This window comes from Indicator indicator, chromosome 3 (genome assembly GCF_027791375.1).
Source record: "Indicator indicator isolate 239-I01 chromosome 3, UM_Iind_1.1, whole genome shotgun sequence".
In the NCBI taxonomy this organism is placed as follows: domain Eukaryota; kingdom Metazoa; phylum Chordata; class Aves; order Piciformes; family Indicatoridae; genus Indicator; species Indicator indicator.
Window position 1 is genome coordinate 207,100 of NC_072012.1, and position 23,384 is coordinate 230,483.

A 23,384-nucleotide genomic window follows, 5' to 3' on the forward strand; every position below is an offset into this window, starting at 1 on the left:
CTCAGCCTGTCCTCCTAGTAGAGCTGCTCCAACCTCCTGATCATTTTCCTGTCCCTCCTCTGGCCCTGCTCCATCAGGTCCACGTCCTTCCTGTGCTGAGGGCTCCAGAGCTGGATGCAGCACTGCAGGTGAGGTCTCCCCAGAGCAGAGCAGAGGGGCAGGATCCCCTCTCTCCATCTCTGGCCACACTGCTTTGCATGCAGCCCAGGCTGCCCTTGGCCTTCTGATGACCAGCTCCAGCCATGACAAATCAGCTGGCAGGAGACCCCCAGGGCAGCCAGCCAAGCCTGGTGCTGTTCTGTGCCAGGAGCCCTTCGCTGTGGTCCTGAGGAGCAGCCCAGTCGGATCAATTCCCTCTTCTGTGGGATTAATTTGCCCTTCCATGCAAACTTTCCACCCAAAAGCACTTCCTCCTAAGCAGCTATCACGGTGAGGGTGTGCATCTGCTTACCCAATTGTAATGGAAAGCAGAAATCCTATTTCTCCCCCTCCAGCACCCCCCCCCCGCACCCTCCCCCCCAATAGTTGGACAGGAGCAAGCTGCCTGTTTCTTGCTGAGCAGAGGATGAGCAGCTCCTGACTTGGAGTTAAGGCAGAGGAGGAGACAAGGATGGAAACTGGCATTAAAATTGGTTGAGTTTAGCACATTAAAGGATTTCTTTGGCACACAGAATCCAACCTGGATTCATGGGAGATGCACAGGACTCAGGAACAGGCTGCCCAGGGAGGCTGTGGCTGCCTTCTCCCTGGGGGTGTTGAAGGCCAGGCTGGATGAGGCCTTGAGCAGCTGAGTCTGGTTGAGACCCATGTGGGGAGGTGGAAGGAGATGAGGAGGTGATCTCTGAGCTCTCTTCCAACCCAGACCATTCCAGGATTGTATGAAAATATCTCTTCTTGCACCTACAAGCAACAGACAAGGGGCAATGGATGGAAACTGCAGCACAGGAGGTTCCACCTCAACATGAGGAGGAACTTTTTCACTGGGAGAGTCCCAGAGCACTGGAACAGGCTGCCCAGAGAGGTTGTGGAGTCTCCTTCTCTGGAGCCTTTCCAGCACCACCTGGATGCATTCCTGTTGTGACCTGTGCTGGATTCTCTTGTCCTGCTCTGGCAGAGGGTTGGACTCCATGATCTCTGGAGATCCCTTCCAAACCCCTAACACCTGGGATCTGTGTGACACAACAAGGAACTCTGGTCAAGTTGCTTGACTTCATGGTCACCAAGATCTTGGAGGTGGTCGGTTTCAGATTCTCTAAATCAGACTTCACGGTAGAATGGGAAAGGCAAGTGAGCTCTCTGCAGCTTACACCCAGCTCCCTGCCCATGGCTGAGGTTGGAACCAGATGATCTTTGAGGTCCCCTGCAACCCAAACCATTCTATGATTCCTCATTGCTGGACCTGCTCACCCAGGAGAAGAAGCAGCTGAAGGGAAGGAAACCACTGTGCTGATTTATGGCTGGAAGCTGGGTTAGCATCTCACCCAGCTTGAACACCCTTCCCAAGGCGGTCTTTGAGGTCACTCAGTTGATTGGCCTTGACTGACCACTCCAGGGGCACACACCTTGAGCCAGCACCATGAGGCTGCTCCATGAGTCCCCTCCTGCTGGCTGTGCCCAATTGGGACCCTCTGGCTGGAGTCAAAGAATCATAGAACCATAGAATGGGTGGGTTGAAGGTACCTTCAAAGCTCATCCACAACAAGCCTGCAGACATCAGGAACATCTGCAACTAGAACCTAAGGTTGTCAGAGCCTCAAACAACCTCACCTGGGGTGGTGCCATCCTTGGGGCAGCTCCCACCTCTCTGGGCAGCCTGGCACAGGCTCTCACCACCCTCAGGGGCAAACATTTCTCCTTTCTCTCCACTCTGAAGCTCCCTCTGAGTCCCAAACCATCACCCCTGCTCCTGCCACAACAGGCCCTGCTCAAAACTCTGTCCCCAGCTTTCCTTAAGCCCTGAAAGGCCACCAGAAGGTCTCCCTGGAGCCTTCTCTTCTCCAGGATGAACAACCCCAACTGTCCCACCTGGCCTCACAGCAGAGGCCTTCCAGCATCACTGTGGCCTCCTCTGGCCCTGCTCCAACAGGTCCCTGTCTGTGCTGAGGACTCCAGAGCTGCCCCAGCACTGCAGGGGGGTGTCCAGCAGAACAGAGAGGCAGAATCCCCTCCCTGCCCCTGCTGCCCACACACTGGGGACCAGCCCAGGACACAGCTAGGGCTGGGAGGACACAGTGCTGGCTTATGTCCAGCTCTTCACCCCAAAGCACCCCCAAGTCCTTCTCCTCAAGGTTGCTCTTGTGGGCATTGCTAAGCTGCAGCCTGCCCCATGGTGCCTGAGGAGCACCACAGCATCAGAATCACAGAATGGTCTGGATGGGAAGGGACCTCCAAAGGTCATCCAGTCCAACCCCCTCTGCAGTCAGCAGGGACATCCTCCACTTGAGCAGGTGGCTCAGAGCCTTGCGCAGCCTGACCTGGAATATCTCCAGGGATGGAGCCTCAACGACCTCCCTGGGCAACCTGTTGCAGTGTTCTAGCAGCCACGCTCAGGACTGGTGTGCAGACATTGGCCACCATCTGTCTGTCCCTTCATCCAAGAACCAACCCCACCTGCTGCTGTGGACATGCTGTCCAGGAGCTCCTCAGCTCACACCAGCTCTGCACCAGTACTCAGACTGGTGTAACTGGAGAAGAAAAAATAGTTTGTTACACTGAGGGTCTCAGCCTCCTCTTCTACAGATCCAAACCATGGCAGCAGAAGGTTGAAAACAGACACTAAAAGAAAGCTATGAAAGGGACTTCAGAATGTGCCAGGCTGGGTGCCACATTCCTGCATGGAGAATGGGAACGAGAAGCAGAGCCAGCAGCTGCTTAATTCACCCAGCACCACCCATGAGAGCTGAACAGGGCCAGGTGCCCCTGGAAAAGCAACGTGCAGCTTGGAACCCAACCCAGCCCAGAGCTTCTGCAGAAGTGGTTTGGATCCTCCCCTAAAACAAGGCAAAAAATCCAATACAGAGCTTAAGGGCTACAGATTTTCACAGCAGCAGAAAGCAGAGGCTTGGGCCAAGGCTCAAAGATCTCAGCAGAGCTTTTTGGCCATGAGTTCCTGACCTCCAGATCTTCCCTTTGCAGCAATAAACTTCTCCTGACTTTCTCTTTTTTTTGTTTTTCTGCCATAGAAACACAGAATCATTTTGGTTGCAAGAGACCTTGAAGACCACCAAGTCCAAACCTTAACTCAGCACTGCCAGGACACCACCAAACCATAGCCCTCAGCACCACAGCTCCACAGCTTTGAAACCCGCCAGGGACTCTAACACTGCCCTGGGCAGCCTGGGTCAGGCCTGGATGACCCTCAAGGGGCAGAAATTGTTCCTCATGGCCAACCTCAACCTCCTCTGGGAGAACCTGAGGGCTTGTCCTCTTGTCTTGTCACTTGTTCCTTGGGAGAAGGGACCAACCCCACCTGGCTGCAGCCTCCTTTCAGGGAGCTGTAGAGAGCCAGAAGGTCTCCCCTCAGCCTCCTTTTCTCTAGGCTCAACAACCCCAGCTCCCTCAGCTGCTCTTCCCCAGACCTGTGCTCCAGACTTGCTCCTGAAGGAAGCCACACCAGCAGCATTGCACAGGAACACAGGACCACAGCCCCCTGGGCCCTCAGGGATAGTTTTTTGTGGTGCCTTCTCCATTCCTCAAGTCACAAATCCCCCTGGAGAATAGCAAATGCAAGAGCACAGCTCTGAGCTTCCATCCCTGCTCTGTGGTAGCAGAGAGGACCTGAGCAGAACACAGCCTGGTTGGGTGCATCGAGTGGGCACCATCCACACTGCCAGGGCTTCACAACATATCCCTGGTGCCAGCTGGAGCACAGCTGGGCACCATCTCTGTCAGCATCCTTGGATCCATCCTGCATCCCAGGGCACTGGCTCTGTGTGGGGCCAGGAAGGGCAGTCACCATTTCCACCAGTGGTCACCTCTGTGCACACCACTCCACACCAGCCCCAGATGGACGATTCCTAGAATGGGTTGGGTTGGAAGGGACCTTTAAGATCATCTAGTCCCAACCCCCTGCCATGGGCAGGGACACCTCCAGCTTGCTTAAGGCCCCACTCGACCTGACCTGAAGAGGATGAGGAGAAAAGCTTCCATGCCCCATGACAGAGGAAGCCCATGCACACATGAGGCCAACAGAACCCATGTCCTCCTGGGCAAACAGCAGTGTTGGGAGCTCTGGAGGTGAAAGCCAATGGTGCAGGACTGATTGTAACCTAACAGCAGCTTCTGGGGCTGCCTTTAACCTGCTTCAAAAGGGTTTCCAGCTCACAATGGAGAACAAAAGCTCTTGGCCACCTCTGGGAGGAAGTCTCAGCAGCTGCACTTTGCAGGCTCCTCTAGATCTTTCCAAGCCATTTCAACAAGCTCCAGCTCTGGTAGTTAGCAGCTTCCTGAGCACCACTCAGCTGCAAGAGGCTCTTATCTCTTGCCCATGCATTTTTCATGAGCCTTGCTTCCTTGGAATGAGTTTTCCCTGCTCCCACTGAAAAGCAAATGGAAACCTTTGTGCCTGGTTGCTCCCTAATCACAGCCCAGGGTGGCACCCAGCCATGTGGAGGGCAGCCAGCGCTGCCCACCACCGTGGCAGGCTGCCCGTGAGATGCTGCCAGGCTTGGGCAGGCACCTCATGGACTCACAGTTTGCATCAGGTTGGGAGGGACCCTCTAAAGTCACCTTGTCCAAATCCCCTGCATTCAGCAGGGGCACCTCCAACTAGAGCAGGTTGCTCAGTCACATCAAGTTTGACCTTCAGTGTCTCCAGGGATGGGGTCTGCACCACCTCCCTGGGCAACCTGTCCCAGTGTCTCCCCACCCTCACAGGGCTTCAGCACATACCAGCAGAGGACACCAACGGCTGTTGGGGGACTTCTGTGCTCTCCTAGGCCAAGGGCAGCCTGGGCTGCATCCAAAGCAGGGTGGCCAGAGATGGAGAGAGGGGATCCTGCCCCTCTGCTCTGCTCTGCTCTGCTCTGCTCTGCTCTGCTCTGCTCTGCTCTGCTCTGGGGAGACCTCACCTGCAGTGCTGCATCCAGCTCTGGAGCCCTCAGCACAGGAAGGACGTGGACCTGATGGAGCAGGGCCAGAGGAGGGACAGGAAGATGATCAGGGACCTGGAGCAGCTCTGCCATGAGGACAGGCTGAGGGAGCTGGGGGTGTTCAGCCTGGAGAAGAGAAGGCACTGGGGAGACCTTCTGGTGGCCTTCCAATATCTGAAGGGGGATAGAGGAAGGCTGGGGAGGGGCTGTTCAGAAGGGCCTGTGGTGACAAGACAAGAGGCAGTGGAAACTGGAGCAGGGCAGATTTAGGTTGGACATCAGGAGGAAGTTCTGCACCATGAGGGTGGTGAGACACTGGGAAAGGCTGCCCAGGGAGATGGTCGAGGGTCCAGCCCCGGAGACATTCAAGATCAGCCTTAATGGAGCCCTGAGCAACCTGATCTGGTTGGAGGGGTCCCTGGTGGCTGCAGGGGCATTGGACAAGGTGACCTTGGAGGGTGCCTTCCAACCCCACTCATTCTGTGACTCTATCCCTGCATTCCCACCTTTTCCCACCACTGCCCCTCCCCAGGATGAGGCTGACCTTCCAAAGTGCTCCCAGGCTTTGGGAATTGTCTTTCAAACCTTGTTGTGATGTTACAGACCCACAAATCAGCATCAGAAACAAAGCTGAGCTGGGGCCTGGGCCTGCCTGATGGTCTCATCACCATCCCATCAACCTGGTGGGTGTTTGGGATAATTTTATCCCAGGTCTCCAGCACCCTCCCACAGAGCAGCACATCCAAAGCCGAGCTGAAATGGCTGTTCCTGGAGGAGAAGCAGCTGTGGGCCAAAGGCAGGAGCAGGAGGAGAGATGGAGAAGTTCCACCAGCATCAGGAGAGGCTCAGGGTGCTGTGCATCACCCCACACTTTCCTTTGCCCAGGGCCAGCACCAGTGTCCACCAGCAGCTCAGGCAGAGCAGAGCTGAGGGAGGAGAGGTCCCAGGTTCTCAGACTCCAGTGGATCTCCTGGGAGTCACTGCAGGGCCCAGGCTGTCAAAGCAGACCCAACCCCTGCCCCACAGCCATGGCACACAACAGCTCCGAGCTATGGAGGAGGTCCATGGCACTGAAGGTCAGCACAAGGCTGGTATTGGGCACATGGAGCTCTGCACTGGACCTCACTGCCACCAACACTGAGCCCAGCTCCAGCACCACTGCTGCCCCACCAGCACCACAACAGTGGCCCTCAGCACCACAGCTCCACAGCTCTGAAACCCTCCAGGGATGGGGACTGCACCACTGCCCTGGGCAGCCTGGGCCAGGCCTGGACAACCCTCAAGGGGCACAAATTATTCCTTATGGCCAACCTCAACCTCCCCTGCGGCAACCTGAGGCCATTTCCTCTTGTCCTCTTGCTGTTTCTTAGCAGAAGAGACCAACCCCACCTGTCTCCAGTCTCCTTTCAGGGAGCTGTTGAGATTCAGAAGGTCTCCCCTCAGCCTTCTCTTCTCCAGGCTCAACAACCCCAGCTCCCTCAGCTGCTCCTCACCAGACCTGTACAGAACCATGGAACCACAGCAAAGCAAGCAGGGCAGGCAGGAGCACCCAGGGGTCACAGCCAGGAGCACCCAGGGGTCAGCAGGCAGTGCTGGGTCCTGCAGCAGGAGATCCCGGAGAGGAACAGCTCTTCCTGCCAGGCTGGGCACAGGGTGCTCTGGCCCTGCCCTGCCTGAGCTCAGCACCTGTGCATCTCTGCCCCATCACCCACCACAGCTCACAGACCACCCTGCTGACCAGACCCCATCTTGGCTGCTCCTTGGATAGCACAGCAGCTTCTCATGGCTCTGTGCAGCAGCAGCTGATGGTGAGGAGGGGTCTGGAACACCTGGCCCTGTGCTGCAACACAACAACTCAGCATGCAGAGGGCAGAGCTGCCCACAGTTACCCACATCAGCCCCGGTGTCAGGGGTCCTGTGGAGTGCCAGGGCACTCCAGAGCATGGTGCTGCTTCGGGGCTCTGCCACCACAGCCCAGGAACCTGTTCCTGTTCTGCCAGCATCTGAGGCCATCCCACAGCAGCAGGGATGGGGACAGCAGCTCAGACACCACAGCTGCCAGCAGCTTCTCACTGGCATTTTAACTCCCCACAAAAGCTCCACTCATCCCTCTCCTACCCACTGCTGCCTTGGGCACTGCCCAGGTGTCCACTGCCAGCACCATGGCACTCAGCACCTGGCATCTGCAGGGAGAACCCAACTCCAGAACACAGACAGTGTGGGGACAGCATCATGCCCAGGAGATCAGAGTGGGCTGTGGGCAGCTCTGCCATCGTGCCCACCAGCACCATGCCCACCAGCACCACGCTGCAGGGTCCTTCTCAGCTGCCTCACACAAGCTGGTGAGCATCTGCAGCCACCCAGCCAGTGCAGGACACCAACTGCACCTTGTGAAGTCCATCCTGTGCCATGGGCAGCCAGCAGAGGACAGGGCACATTGTGAGGGAGCCAGGGGCTCTGGCACTCCCTGGCTCAGAGGAGATGTGGCTGTGGCATTCCCACATCCCCATCCCTGCTGGCAGAGGGGACAGCAGTGCCACATAACAGCCACAGCATCTCTCCTCTGCAAGCCCTGGTCAGAGCCAGTGTCCTTTTGTCACACAGCAGCTCCGCAGCCCCCAGAGCCAGGCTGCAGCCCCCTCCTCACCCCCTTGTGCTGTGACCCCATCACACACCCCCTCTGGCCATGGGCAAAGCTCTGGTGGGCAGCCAGCTGTGGTGGGCAGCTGGCCCACCATGGCTTGTAGCCACCACATCCCTGCCTCAGCAGGCTGCAGAGATGCAGCAGTGCTGCTCCTTGCAGGGGGGGACTGCAGCTACGGTCAGGAGCTTGTTGCACAGGGAATGCAAATCAAATCCCAACCCACCAGCAACTCATTTGGCAGCCTCCCCACCACCAGTCCTGGCTAAGCAGAAGTTGAGGAGAACTTTGCCTTTCTCTCTCTTTCTTCTCTAAGAGGAGAATTTATCTCCTCTCTTGGCTTGACAGCAGAATCAATGCTCTGGGCACTGGTTTTCAGGCTCCTCTTTCATTTGCATGAAGGAGATAAGCCAGAATATTAACCTGAAGTCTCAGGTGCCTGAGAAGAGGGATGAGGGCAGAGCCTTTCTGCAGCCAGAGGTGAATTGAGCACCGCCACCCACTCCAGCAAAGGGAGTTTCTGGCCCCAAACAGCCCCTCAGAAATGCTGTTGGATGGTCCTACCACTTTCAAGGTCCTGGGACATTTCCTCACCAGTCCCCAACAGGTTTTCATGGAAGAGGAACTCTCCCAGGGGACAGTGCCAGCAGAAGAAAGCTGCCAGACCCCACTGCCTGCATCCCAGAGGACATCCTTCTGCAGGATGTGGGTCCTTCAGCATCACCCAGGCTTCCCTGGCTGTGGCACATGCTTCAGCACAGTCCCCTTTGCAGAGCAGACCCAATCCTGCCCAGGGCTGCAGGCCCACCTTACCAACTGATCTTGACACATCTGGCCTGAGACCACCATGGCTGTCACCACAGGGCTGCCCCCAAACAGCCAGGAGAGACAGCAGCAACCTCTCAGCACTGCCAGGAGGAGCAGAGCCCATGCTCCTGGCACCACCACAGCCATGCTCATATTCCTGCCAGGGATGGTTCCCCATGCTCCTGGCTTCCCTGGGCAGCCCAGCCCCAGCCCACATGCTCCTGAAGGGCACCAGCACAAGCAACCCTCCCACAGCTCCGTGCCCTCCAACACAAACAGCTGTCTTCTCCTCCCACCCTAGCATCTGCCCCTCAAAGGCTCTCTCTGCTCTCAGGATCACTCCTTCCCTCCACAACAGCACAAATTGTCCTTCCTCATCCTGCCAGGCCACCACCATAACCTGCCACAGCTTTCCTCCACCTCAGAGAGAAGAAAGGAGGAGAGAGAGAGGAGGAGAGGGAGAAGGAGAGAGAGAAGAGGGAGCGGGAGGAGAGAGAAGGAGAGAGGAAGAGAGAGGAGGAGAGAGGCAAGGACCCACAACTGAAGCAACCAGAGGCACCCATCTTGGGGCACCTTCCTTTCCCCGGACATCTCACTTGGGTGCCCAGCTGCCTCACAGAGCTCGCAGAGCGGAAGAGGGGACAGCAGTGGAGCCACCTGCAAGGGGCCATGCAGCACAGAGGCCATGGTGTGGCTCCTGACCAGGGTCCCAGGCAGTCCCCAGCAGAGGAGCAGTGTGACAGCCCCTGGAGAGCCCCTGCTCAGGGCAGCCCATGGCCTGCAAGGCTGCTCCATGGGGCTTTGGGAAGCCTATAGCTCCCTGGGGCTGTCAGGGAGCAGGGGGTCACTGCCATGCTGTGGGGGAGTCCTCTGAGGGAAGGCTGGAAGCCTGTCCATGTCCCCAGCTCTCCATCTGCACTGCAGGGAGTGCCACCAGCTGCTTCTGCACTGTCAGAAGAGAGTGTCCTTTTGGTAAGCAAGATGTGCTCCCTTCCCACCCAAGCACAGCCCCATCCTTCTGCCACACCTCTGCATCTGTGAGCAGGACATGGCTCCTGCTCCTCCTGTGCTCCAGGCTCCCTTCCCAAGCTGTTTGTACTGGTGTACTGCCCTGAGCTGAGAGCACTGCAGGTTGCTCAGACCCTTGAAGCTGAAAGCCTGGCCCCGCCCTGGGGCAGCACTGATGTGTCTGCAGGGCTCCCCTCTTCAGAGACAAGGTCACAGCCTGGGGTGGAGACTTGCTCCTAACAATGGAAACCACTAAGAGTGAATTCAAAGGCTTTCAGGTGAATAAAACCCTGTGATGAAAAGTGGCAAAGGAACCTAAAAGAGGCTTGGAGGCAACTTCGAGAGAGCTGGGGAACTCCACTTGAAGAGCCAGCAGCTTCACAGCCCAAAACCCCCCCGAGGCTCCAGCCCTGGCAGGAGACACCGACGAAGGGGCCCTGCCCAGCTGAAGTCCTGAGCTCTGAAGCACTGGCAGCTGATAGAGTCTAACTGGTTACTCAAAGGCCACTTGTCCCCACCGTGGGTTAAGGTGCCGGAAGGGACAATCCCCACCCCGAGCAGAGTTTGCCATAGCAAACAGCAGCCCTGTGCTGCAGCTTCCAGGACCCAGAGGCACCCATGGCAGGAGGGGTTGGGGTCAGCTTCAGAGGCAGCAAGGGCTGGAGCTCACTGAGCAAACCCCCTCTGGCACATCGAGTCCTCGAGCCCTGCTGGGGTCCCCTCCCTTCTCCTCGTGGCTGTGCTCTCCCTAGAGCAGGCAGGGGAAAAAGCCTCTCCTCTCTTGGATTGCCCCTGGTGCCCCATCACTCAGAGTAACCCAACCCTGGTCAGGTCCAGGGAGGAGAGGAGGAGAGGAGCATTCCCATCACAGGGCAGGCATCCGACTGCCTCTCCTGAAGGTGCCACCAGGGTCCTGTGCCCTATCCCTGTCCTTCCCCTTCCTCAGTCCACCCATGAGACCCCTCCCAGGGTGCAGACACTAACCCTGGCCTAGAGCAAGAGCCTCACACAGACCCAGAGTCAGAATCCACCATGCTGGCTGTCCATCAGTGTGGGCCCCTGGGCACCACCTTGCTGGGCATCCCCCCAGCAAGGCCAAAGTGGGGCAGGGTCATCTGTGAGGGGTGCCTCTGCAGACACAGGCTCAGGGGAATAGCTCCACAGCAGCTCTTCTGAAGTTCCTGGGCCTACCCCAGCCCAGAGAAAAAGGCCTGAGCAGCAAGGGACCATGCCAGGAAAAGTGTCCCCACCCTGACAGACAGCATGTCACAGCCCTGCCAAGCCACAGCAGCCCTGGGATGGAGAGCCAGGCTCTGTAGACAAGTGCCAAAAGTGTAGACAAGGGAGCAGCAGGACCCACACAGGCCAGGAGCTGGAGTAGGGCAGAGGTCTAGGATCCTCCCTGCTCTTCAGCAGGGTGAGACCAAGGACCTCATGTCCCCAAGGAAGGGAGGAGAAGGATGCTCAGCCCGAGAGCACCTGTCCTGTGAACTTCTCCAAAGCAGCAAACCCCCTCCAACACCTGCCAGAGCCTCTCATAGATGAGTTGGGAGCATGGCAGCAAGCTGCCCAATTGCTTCTTTCCCCCTTGTCCCCTTTCACACTGGTCAAGCCCCCATCTGCTTGGATGTCACCTTTCACACAGGTGTTTGCTCAAGGTGTGAACAACAAACGCTGCCCAGACCAGGGAGCTGATGCCCAGGGGCCTGGGGAAGGTCCAGGACACCACACAGCTCCCAGGGATGCTGCTGTCAAGCAGCTGGATTTCTCCTGGCCTCCCTTGGGTGGGAGGAAGCTCAGCTGGAGCAGAGGAGCTTGCAAACCAGGCAGCTCCTACTTGGTAAGTCAGCCCCCACCTGGCACCATGAAAGTCACAGCCCTCTGCCAGCACTGCCTGGACTGGAGAAAGGAATGTCCTGGCACCAGCCTGGCAGTGTGCTGGGGACGGCAAGGGTGTCTTGTCCTCTCATCCAGACCACAGTCACCCTGTCCTGCTGCCCAGAGCTGCTGTGCTGGGCAGGGAACTGAACTCACAGCTGCTGTCACCCTGCCCAGAGGAGCAGGTGCCACACAGCACAGCCTCCAGCTTCCACCTGCAGCCCGTGAAGCCCAGGGAATGTTGCCCACTGGGTCGGGACAGGGCTAGTCAGGTAGGACCATGCCAGGCCCATGACCTGCTGCTGCTCCCTACACAGCCAGGCCTGCAGTCATGACCAGTGCCAGCTCCTGTGCTCACCAAACAGACTGGCAAGGCACAAAGGGATGGGCAGGCTGCCAGTGCTGGGGTGCTCTTACCTGCACCCAAAGGGCTGCTCCACATCCCAGTGCTCCCCATGGCACCCTAGCAGCACCCAAAGGACTGCCTGACATCCCAGTGCTCCCCATGGCACCCTACCAGCACCCAAAGGACTGCCTGACATCCCAGTGCTCCCCATGGCACCCTACCAGCACCCAAAGGACTGCCTGACATCCCAGTGCACCCCATGGCACCCTGCCAGTACCCAAAGGACTGCCTGACATCCCAGTGCTCCCTGTGGCACCCTACCAGCACCCAAAGAACTGCCTGACATCCCAGTGCCCCCATGGCACCCTAGCAGCACCCAAAGGACTGCCTGACATCCCAGTGCTCCCCATGGCACCCTGCCAGTACCCAAAAGACTGCCTGACATCCCAGTGCTCCCCATGGCACCCTACCAGCACCCAAAGGACTGCCTGACATCCCAGTGCTCCCTGTGGCACCCTGCCAGCACCCAAAGGACTGCCTGACATCCCAGTGCTCCCTGTGGCACCCTGCCAGCACCCAAAGGACTGCCTGACATCCCAGTGCTCCCTGTGGCACCCTGCCAGTACCCAAAGGACTGCCTGACATCCCAGTGCTCCCCATGGCACCTTTCCAGCACCCAAAGGGCTTCTCCACACCCCAGTGCTCCCCATGGCACCCTGCCAGCACCCGAGCACTGTCTGCCCTCCTGGCTTGGCTGTCCCAGGTAGCAAAGACCCCAGTCCCAGGCAGCCTGAGGGTCTCCCCAGTGTTCCTACTCTGCTGGCTCACTCCCACCCCCAGCCAATGAGGTGGCACCAGAAACACTTCCACTCTTCAACTGCATCTGCCCCTGGGGGAGGGGAGCTGTGGGAGGGAAATTCCTGCCTTGTGCATGCAAAGGTGCTCAGCATTGCCTGGAGTGCCCCATTCCCTCCCTGCCTGGGGGCATTCACTCTGGCAAAGCTGAGATGCTTCACTCCAGCTTGGGACCATCCCCTGGCAGCAGTGGAGGATGAAGGGATGGGGATTTCAACATCCCACCACACCAACTCCAGTGCCTATGTACCTCCCAAGCCAAACCTAGGCAGGGAAGGGAGGTGCTGGGCAGTGCCCAGGGGACAGCGAGGTGGACACCAGCACGTGCTGTGCAGATCAAGGGCCCCACCAACAGCCCTTGGGCCCTGCATCACCGAGCAGGATCCACGGTGAGGGCTGAAGCAGGATGAGCCCTGGGGCTGTGAATCAGCTCTGGGATGGGTAAGGAGGAGCTAAGATGAGGGGACCAAGCAGCCCCCGTGTCCCCCAGACCCTCGGTCGCAGTCCCAGCAGGTCACAAAGCCCTCCCGCGGCGCAGGGCCACTGCTTGCTCAGAGCCTGCCCAGTTCTTCGACAGCAGAGCAGCAGCCTGGCAGCCGAGCTGCGGGGCTGTGCCTGCCGGCGTGCCAGCATCATGGCCCTCTGACCCGGTGCCACCAGCCTCGGCCGCTGGCACCCCTCCGTCAGCGAACGAACCATCACGGCAGGCTCCCAGGAGACCTCCTTCCCCCTCTCACTGCCCTCAGTCCCCGCCACGTCCTCCTCCTCATCTGTCACACCTTGTCTCCCAGCAGGGACTGCTGCACGTCCCACCTGTGACACGGTCACCCGGCACAGTGCTCCCCACTGCGCCCAGCCTCGCTGCGCCCAGGCCTGGCCCCTGGCACCCGCTGCGCTCACGTCCCCGAGAGCCGGCTGGGCACAGCCCTGCTGCCCGCACACCCTGCCCGCTGCCCGCACACCGGCCAGCGGCAGCCATCAGCTCCTGCCGCCCACACAGCCCCCGCAGCGGCCGGAGCTGCTGCTGGAGCGATACTGGAACCGGTAATATAGCGGTACCGGAGCCCCCCGCACTGTGCCCGCCCCCACGCCAGCCCCGCCGCTGCCGGCTCGGAGCTCAGGCAGGTCCCGGGCCGGTGCGGAGCCGGGGAAAGGCAGCGCTGCAGCCGGGGCTGCCCGGCCCGCGGCCCCGCCGAGCTCTACGGGGAGAAGGGGAGCAGGGGGGACCGGGCAGAGGGGCGGTCGGGGGAACCAAAGGTGCCGGGGAGCGGCGCGCCGGGGAGCCGGGCAGTGGGGCGATGGGCACCCCCGGGCGGGGCGAAGTTTGCCGGGTGGCGCCAGGGTCGCTGCCGCCGGGAATGGGATCGGGGCCGGGAGCGCGGCCGGTCGGGCACTCACCGTCTGCTGCAGGTCGGGGATGCCGATGCGGACGACGATGGCGCCGGGCGCGGGCTCCTCCATGCGCACCGGGGCCGCCAGCTTGGGGGAGCGGGGCCCGGGGACGCCCCGGGCCGGGTCGAGCCGCGTCTCCTCCCGCAGGCCGGCGCCCGGCTCCCCGGTGGCGGCGGCGCGGGACTGTCGCTCCGGCGGCGGCTTTGGCGGCGGCGACTCCGGGCTCTCATGCTTGCTGCCGGCAGGGCTCAGAGGCATGCTCCGTGCAGCGCGGCGGGGCGGCCGGCACCGCCACCGGCACCGGCACGGCGGGCCGCGCTCACCGCCCGCCCGGGGGCCCTGCGGGGGAACGAGAGGCGTGAGCGGGGTACCCGGGCTCGGACCCCGCGGGGGAACCCTGCTTCGGAAGGTCCCCCGGCAGAGGACCCTCCGCCACTGCACACGGGCATCCCTTCGGGAATGCCCCCGTCCCAGATGGCAAGGGACCCCCGCGCTTCATAGGGGCTCCTCTGCGGGACCCTTGCCCCAGCAGGCAGGGGACACTCCCCTCCCCCCACTGCACGCGGACGTCCTCACAGGGACCCCACGGGGTCCCCAACTCACACACACCCCCTCCAGCAGGCAAGGGGCCACGACACTGCATAAGGGCATCCCTGTGGGACTCCCCCCAAAACCCCGAAGCAGATGAGGACCCCAGCTGGAACCCCGTAGAGGGACCCCTGAAGAGGATACCTAACGTCCACTTGGTGACCCAGTGGGGGACCCTGGCAGGGACCCAGTGGAGGACCCCTACACTCCACCCAGGCCACCCCACCAGGACCTTCATACAGGACCCCTGACTGCCCCACACAGAGGTATCCATCTCTTGGCCTTCACCCAGGAACCCCCAACCAACCCTGCATGAATCTCACAGAGGGATCCCTAGTGGGTTCCAAACCACATGGAATCCAAACCACAGGAACCCTCCTGCTGAGGGCCTTGCAGAGGATTGCCCCATGTCAGGGACCACACCAAGAAGCCCCACACCATGCAGAGATCCACACAAGTGTCCCCTAAAAGGGCCAACTGCCACTGCATGCCCTCCCTGCCCCCACAGAGGGCATGGCCCCACTGCAGTGACCCCCACCAGAAGGGACCCCAGAGCCTCTGGTGACCCAGGTAGGACTCAGGGCACAGCACTCCCACCAGAGCCACCACAGAGGGACTGGACACTGCCAACGTGCAGAAGATGGGTGGTCCCAGCTCCAGACCTGCTCTGCTCCTTTGGTCACCTCTCTTCTCTCCACAGCAATGCCTGAAGTTCATCCCAGCTGCCCTCTCCCTCATCTGCAACCATGACCCTCCATCTGGAGGGCCTGCCTGCCACCTTCCCCATCTGCCAGGGGGAACATGTGGGGAAGGCTGGACATCAGCAGATGTGACTTGGAGGGGGCTCAGCACCCTGCCTGGCTCTGGGATTTACAGGGAAAGGTCTTGGTTCTGGTCCTGCAGAGTGTTCATGCTGCAGCTAGAATCAGAATTGTGCCTGGGAAAGACCTTTCAGATCATAGAGTCCAATCCTTACCCCATCACTGCAGGACACCACCAAACCATAGCCCTCAGCACCACAGCTCTGAAACCCCTCCAGGGATGGGGACTCCAACACTGCGCTGGGCAGCCAGGGCCAGGCCTGGGCAACCCTCAAGGGGCAGAAGTTGTTCCTCATGGCCAACCTCAACCTCTCCTGGGGCAACATGAGGCCATTTCCTCTTGTCCTGTCCCTTGTTCCTTGGGAGAAGAGACCAACCCCCACCTGGCTCTAGCTTCAGTCAGGGAGCTGTAGAGCCAGAAGGTCTCCCCTCTTTCCCAGATTGAACACCCCCAGTGCTGGAGCGCTGCCCACTGTGAGGTCCACTCAGAGGTGGGCACCACCCATCTGCACACCTGCAAACAGCTGGACTGGCCCCAGGGCTAGAGACCTCAGCAGCACCTCCAGCAGCCTTGCTGGGCAAGGAGCTGGGGCTGCCTGCCAGGGGCTTTCCTAGCAGGCTGGTATCTGGACAACAGGATGCAACAGTGTCCCTGTGCCAAAGCCCTGGGAGCAGGGTGATGGGTGACCTGTGCTCGCACCCCTGAGACCTCTCTGGGTCAGAGAAGCCCCACATGAAGTGGTGGCAGGAGCAGCTACAGCGAGCTCCAGCACGGAGCCACGAGAGCCACCGCCACAGCTGCTATTTCTGCCAGCCCCCTGCTGCCGGGGCCAGTTAAAACCAGGAGGACCATCCCCTGCCCAGCAGGTCAGACCCATGCTCCAGGACTGGCCAGGATGGCAACCACCTTGCCAAGAGCAGATGGGACACGGGGTCCCTGCAGGACTCTGCCTGGGCTTGTGTCCGCTCTGTGCCTGGCTGGGACCCAAGGCTTTCATCACAATCCTCACCCAGAAATAGCCCCTACACCCCCCAGAGCTGGAGAGGTTCCCAGTATGGCCTGGATCTGTCCAGGAAATGACTAATGGCTCTTCCTGCAGGCCCGGGACCGTGCCAGGCGAGCATCGGTGAGGCTGCCAAGGTGGCCAGCCTCATGCACCTCTCCCAGCTGGAGCAGCATCTGCTGCCCGCTCCTTGCGGTGGCAGAGCAGGCAAAGGCAGCTGCAGCCACAGACTGGCAAGTCTGGGGTCATGGGGAGGGGGGAGGGGTTCTAGCAGGTCCTGGAGTATGGCAGCTCCATGACTGACCCCAGAAGGCAAGTCATTGCTTGGTCATGCCAATGAGATCAGCCCAGGAGCAGCCAGCTCTGAGCTCCTCCTTTCCTTGGCATGGGTCAAGTCTTTGTGCCTGGACAGGAGGACACAGTGCCCTGGCAGCTGGATAAGAAAAACATTTCCGTGTGGCAGCAAGGGAAGCCAAAGCCATGTCTGGGGCAAGGAAAGACAGGTCTGGTGGCACCAGAAAGGCTCCTGCTCCACTGGGCACACAGTGCCCAATCCTGTGCCCTTCCAGGCCCCACATAGACCCCAAGCCCCTCAGAACTCCAGCTCTGGAGCACAGGCTGGGGCCAAGCGGATCTCAGGTAAGGGATGCAGGGATCCCAGGCACGGATCCAAGGCCACCTGGCCCTGCAGCTTTGAGTCAGAGACACCAGGGAGAAGGTGGGGCTGGCAAGGGGAAGAAGTGACTGTGATGATCATGAGTCACAAAGAGCCAGGGAGGAGGTGGTGGCTGAGATCTCGGAGCACAGAAGACAAAGGAGTAAGAGTGGCCAGGAAGGGAGATGGCAGAAACATCTCTGGGCCAAAGGCCAGAGAGAAGCGTGTGAAGTCAGAATGTGGAGCCAGCAGCCATGGCCAGCACATGGCAGAGTCACACCAAGCAGCTCAAGGCCAAGAGGAGAAACCTGCAGCCACACGAGCTCCACGGGCCTGCCACCAGCAGTGTGACAGGGTCCAGTGGCACAGTGTCCAGAGAAGCTGGTTAGGGTAGGGTAGGACGGGGAGCGTGGGCAAGGCAGGGACCATGCAGACCCTTGGCAGGACCCACACACAGCCCTGAGAGATGATGGTCCCACACCTCAACAGCTGATGCCAAAGCATGGCTGAAGGAAGCTGGGAAGATGCTGTGCCTGTGCCAAGGCTGGGACATAGGCCACCAAAGGGTCCTGCCAGCACCTGGCCTGGGCTTGCTCCCTGAGGCTAGCAGCTGCCATGGGATGGGCAGAGCCTCACCAGGAGACTGGCACTGCTTGCCCCATGCTCAGTCCTGGAAGTAGCTGAAGGCTGGGCACAAAACAAGCTGCCACCAGTGCCAGACAGCTGCTGCCAGCTGGGCATCAGGCAGCAGTTTTAACCTGATGGTCACAGCTCATAGCCTCTCAGTAGCAAACATCCCCATGCCCAGCTTGGCAGTGGCACCCATCAGAGCCTGTGCCTGCTGCCTCTAGTTCTGTTCTTCTACCACCCTTCATTTACTTTATTTCTTTATTTTTTTCCCCCTGTCTTACTTCACTACAGGGACCAATTAAATGCTCCAGATGGTAACTGCCAGGATTATTCCTGTTCCCCCCTCCCAATCTTCTAGTACCTCATTAATTCCCAATAATGTGCAAGATTCACAACTGGTGAATGGTGAGAGCAATGCACTGGGCACCCCCAGCCCAATACATCAACAGGGAGGTTGAGGCACCCTCAGCAGGTCTGCAGATGGCACCAAGCTGCGTGCTGTGATTAATGAGTCTGAAGGATGGGATGATCCAGAGGGACCTGGGCAGGCTGCAGAGGTGGCTGAGGAGAAGCTCAGGAGGTTCAATAAGGCAAAGTGCAAGTTCCTGTACCTAGGTTGGGACAATCCTAGATATCAAGGCTGGCTGGGGGTGAGGAGATTGAGAGCAGCCCTGCAGAAAAGGACTTGGGGGTGCTGGTGGGGGAGAAGCTGGACAGGAGCCAGCAGTGTGAGCTTGCAGCACAGAAGGCCAAGGACAGCCTGGGCTGCATGCAAAGCAGTGTGGCCAGAGATGGAGAGAGGGGATCCTGCCCCTCTGCTCTGCTCTGGGGAGACCTCACCTGCAGTGCTACATCCAGCTCTGGAGCCCTCAGCACAGCAAGGACATGGACCTGATGGAGCAGGGCCAGAGGAGGGACAGGAAGATGATCAGGGACCTGGAGCGGCTCTGCCATGAGGACAGGCTGAGGGAGCTGGGGGTGTTCAGACTGGAGAAGAGAAGGCTCTGAGGAGATCTGAGAGCAGCCTGCCAGTAGTTGAAGGGGCTCCAAGCAGGCTGCAGAGGGACTGTTGGCAAAGGCCTGCAGGGACAGGACAAGGGACAATGGTTTGAAATGAGAGCAGAGCAGACTGAGATTGGATGTGAGGAACAAGTTCTTTAGCATGAGAGTGCTGGAACACTGCAACAGGTTGCCCAAGGAGGTGGTTGAGGCTCCTTCCCTGGAGATGTTCAAGGTGAGGCTGGGCAAGGCTCTGAGCAACCTGCTCTAGTGGAGGATGTTCCTGCTGACTGCAGGAGGGGTTGGACTGGATGAGCTTTGGGGAGGTCCCTTCCAACCGAAACTATTTTCTATGAGTCTTACTCTAACACCAGGAAAAACGATGAAAACTGATGGATATGAGATGCCAAACCTTTCAAGGAGCTTTTCCAGGGACGGGGACATATCAGAGAAGCTGCCACCAAAGCAAGGCACACCTCACCATGCTGCACATGCCACCAGCAGCACCCACCAGTGAAACTCAGAGCACAGCAGCAGCACATGTGGAGTTCCAAGGCCTCTTTGCAGGAGCCCTCACAAGGGTTTGCAAACTCTGCCACTTTCAGTTCTCATGCTGTGAGAAGCAGCACTCCCTGCCCTGATCTCCACCATTCCTGTTGTTACAGAGTCCCAGCCACCTTCCCTGCCACCTCTCACAAATCCCTGTGCCAAGAGCAGCCATGCCATGGGGACTATTCCACACCTTTACACTGCTCTGGCACCCACAGAGTTCTCCATGGGGCTCCAGATCCCTCCCCTGGGTTAGAGGCAATGCAGAACCATGGCCACCACTGCCTGTACTCCCAAATTTTCCTCTGGAGGGAGGGGATGGCAGAGAGAATCTTGGGATATGTGTGCTGCTGGCACTGTGGTGGTGAGACCTGGCAAGGGGCAACAGGCAAGATCTGAAGAATACAAGGAGACCCGGGGCAGGAAGAAGAAACCCAGGCCGCAGGGGTACCAGCTGGCACTCCTCCTCTGGCATGGAGGCTGGCACTTCCCTGGTGCTACCACTCAGTCCTGTGGCAGGGTGAGGAATGGGCTGGGGCAGACAAAGGGAGCCCAGAGACGGCTGCTGGCAGCACGGGCACCAGGTCCTGCAGCCTGGCACAGGAACTCAGCTCCGCATGGAGCCAGAGCTGGCAGGTTGCTCTTTCCACACTGAGGGTGGGGACAGGGCTGCTGGCACCCCAGGTGCCACCTCTGCAAACCCTTTCACCAAACTCCTTTCCCTCAGGTCTCCTCTGAAGCTCTCTCCTCTTCCTGGAAACCTCCTCAGCCCCTCTTCTGTGCTGTGGGTTCTTCAGAAGTGGCCTAATTTCGAGCCAGTTTACCCTCCTGCGTCAGCGCTGCCTGCAGCCTGTGCAGCGCTGCTCTCGCTTTATGTAAGGATTTACTCACCCGCGGTAGGCAGCGCGGCCACCCGCAGCCTGCTCACCTGCCCCCCACCCGGGCTCCCCTTGCCTGGCACACCCCCTGCCTCCCCCGGGGGCATGCTCTGACAGCCCCACAGCCTTCAGGAGGGCTCTCGTCCCTCTCAGGGCTTCACGCACGGCAGGGAGGTCTCAGCAGCAGCCCCAGGGATGCGAACAGCCTGCGAGGGAGCACTGGAAATCAAACAGGGATAACAGCAGCTGGCACCCGGGCAGCAAGACAGCCTTTCCCCGGAGCAAGGAGGAGCTCACCAGTCTCAGCATGGGGGCAAAGCAGAGCCTCACACCTTCTGCAGCTTCCCCTGCGGGGGCTGCTGGCTGCCCAGGGCATCACAGCCACGGGCACCAGGGTGGGAAAGCCCACACCTAATCACAGAAACCTCCAAACAGGTCTCTCCAGCAAGCAGGCAGCCTGCCTAGGGCTGGCACCTCTCCTTGGCTGAGCCTCTCCTCACCTCTCCATGGGTGCACTGCCCCAGCTTTGCCCCTCCACTCTGGTGCCTGGCTGCCTACATTTGGCCCTAAACCACAGCACTTTGTTCTGCCACCCCAGGACCCCTCCCCAGCAGATCAGGAACAGAGAGGAGCCCTGTGGGCTGAGCTAGGAACAGATATCATGGAACAGGCAAACCAATATTAATGCCAACACAAAGCACACAGAGCTATGCCCAGCCCAGGAACTGCACAGCACTCACAGCAAGCAGGAAAGCATCCTCAGGAGCAGAACAGTGAGCAAGAGAGCAGAAGAAGCAGGAGGAAGAGGCTTGGGAGCAGCCCCAGCCCCAGTAACCTTCCCCCTTTATGTGCAGAGATGCTGCTGGGATGGGATGGACCTGCAGCCAGCTCGGGGCAGCTGCTCCAGCTTCTGCCCCTGCCAGCTTCAACCCAGGCTGCCTCCAAACTGCTGGCAGGATTCCAGCCCAGCCAAAGCAGGGCACCAGTGACTTGTGACTCCCAAAGGCCTGGCCCTCTGGGGAACAGGGTCTCCTGAGATTGGGAAGAGTGGGAGCATCTGGCTCACCACATCCCCAGCTGGTGCTTCAGGCATGGCACAGGGGGCTGCAGGCAGCTGCTCTCTGGCCCAAGCGCAGCTTTCCTGGGGGGGTGACAGGGAGTGACAGCATCCACTCGGTGGGGAACAGGTCCTGGGGTCGTGCTGATGTGTGGAGAAGCAAAACCACCCCAGCTCTGCCCCATGGCCACATGCAGGCAGGGCAGGAGCTGTGCCAGGTCCCTGCACTCCAGGGCTCCCCTGACACCCCGGGGTTATGGGAGGGTAAAAGGGGACAACCCAAGCTGGGGTGGGTGCAGTGAGCAGCACATGGGGCTGTTACTGCTGGGATCACTGCAAATGGGCCCTGACCACTGAGGCTGCTGCCGTGACAGAACCAAGCTGACAGCCCCAGACCTCCCCTGACCCCACCAGTGCTGAGGCAGCTGCCCTGGGACAGGGTGACACATCCACCCACCTGCACCAGCATGGACCCTTCTAGCACAGCCCCAGAGCCCTGCCTCAGAGGGCCTGCTGCTCAGAGATGGGACCCGACATGTGCTCCAGCAGCTTCCACTCCAGCTCTGTTCCTGCAGTGGCCACATCCTGGTCCTGGCCCTACCTGCAGCTCCTGTGCAAGACCCTCACCACTCCTGAGTCCCTCTAGGACTGGGGAGCCCTGGGTGATGCTGAGCAGCCCTGCCTGGAGCCCTCAGCCTGCTTCCAGGACTGGGGAGCCCTGGGTGATGCTGAGCAGCCCTGCCCGGCCCCCCAGCCCTCTGCAGCCCTTCAGGGAGTGCAGCCCTCACCTCAGAGCCTTGGGGCACATCCACCTTGGCATGGCTGGCGATGCCCATGGGGGAGCAGAGCTGTCCTCTGGCCTGGGCTGGCTGTCACTGATTGACCAGGCCTGGCCGCGGCTGCGGCTGGCGCACGGTCGATGGTCGCAGGCTCTGTGGCAGGCAGGGCGGGGGGGGCGGGCAGCAGGAGGGACACTGCTGCCCTGGGCTTGGTGCCCCTCGCAGGGTGTGGGGAGGCTCCCACCGGCCACTTTCCCACCACCCCAGGGCTGGCAGGCAGGGCCCTGCCCAGAGCCTCGTCTCTTATCTGGGCACAAGCAGGTCAGATGGCCCCGCTGTTTGCCGTGGCCCTGTCCCAGCCACACATGATGGGGAGAGCAGAGCGGCCTGTGCCAGCTCAGCCTTGGCCTTTGCCACCACCACCTGTGGCCTCCAGCGCTGCCCCAGGTGGGCAGAGCAGGGCTGTGGGTGCTGTGGCCCCAGCTTGAGTGTGGGGGTGCCCATCGAGGGAGCAGTGCCCATTGATCAGCATCCTGCAGCGCCCGCTGGGTAATTCTCCTGCCCATCGATCTCCCTCTCCCTGTTTCCCAGGGTTACTGGGTCACTGGGCATGAGCAGATGATTAAAGGGCAAGTCCTGCACCTTGCCACTCCTGGGAGCAAACCTGCTGCCAGCCGTCAGCTTCCCCAAGGTGATGGCAGAGCAGTGCCAGCCCCACAGAGAGGCAGTGGGGTAAGGAGCAGCATCCTCTGCTCACATTGGCCTGGGAACACCATGGCTCTGAGCGTCCCTTGAGTGTCCTCTGAGCCAGCCAGCTTCTGCTCCGACATGGGAACACCCACATCCGAGGCTGTTTGTTTCTGTAGCATCCCAGCCTCGTTCCCTGGGCTGTATGCATCCTTGGCTGCCCTCAGGGAGAACATCCCTTTTGGAGGCTCCATGCTCCTGGAGCCATGGTCAGCACTACCAGGACACTGCCCATGTGAGGACAGTCCCTTGAGCCTCCCAGCCTGGGCTCACTCCAGCACAAACCCAGAGTGGAGAGCTCCTTTTCAGGCAGCACCTTTCCCCCTCCAACTGACCCATGTCTTAGCTCTCCCCAGGCTCCTCTCCATGAGAGCTGCTCCCTGCCCTGCAGAGCCCCCCACACCTGCCCCAGCTCCCAGTGAAGCCTCGGTGCCCATGGTCCTTCCTCCCGCTGCCCTCAACCCTCCCAGTGCAGCACACTCTCAGCGTCAGCCCCATAGGCCACCCAGCAGCCCAGTCTGTCCCTACAGGACCCCAGCTCAGGGTGCCCCTGCTTGGAGGAGGAGCAGAGCCTGGGGACAGGCTCAGATGACTGAAGTGCAGAAACTTGCAGGACCCCTGCCCCTGCCATGCAACTGGCATCCAGTGTGCCAGGAGGGA

The 23,384-nt window shown here is 60.0% G+C and overlaps 1 protein-coding gene across 1 annotated transcript in view; it reads right to left on the reverse strand.

Moving 5' to 3' along the window:
* Positions 1-22,034, reverse strand: part of LOC128980865 (SH3 and multiple ankyrin repeat domains protein 3-like) — a gene marked incomplete at its 3' end in the record, with an annotated part of 226,171 nt that extends 204,137 nt beyond the window's left edge. The window contains exons 1-2 of the mRNA XM_054399419.1: positions 21,987-22,034; positions 14,024-14,356 (exon numbers count right to left, since the gene is read on the reverse strand). Of these exons, the coding sequence (XP_054255394.1) occupies positions 14,024-14,356; positions 21,987-22,034 (381 nt within the window). The remainder of the gene's footprint in view (positions 1-14,023; positions 14,357-21,986) is intronic.
* Between the last annotated feature and the right edge of the window lie 1,350 nt (positions 22,035-23,384).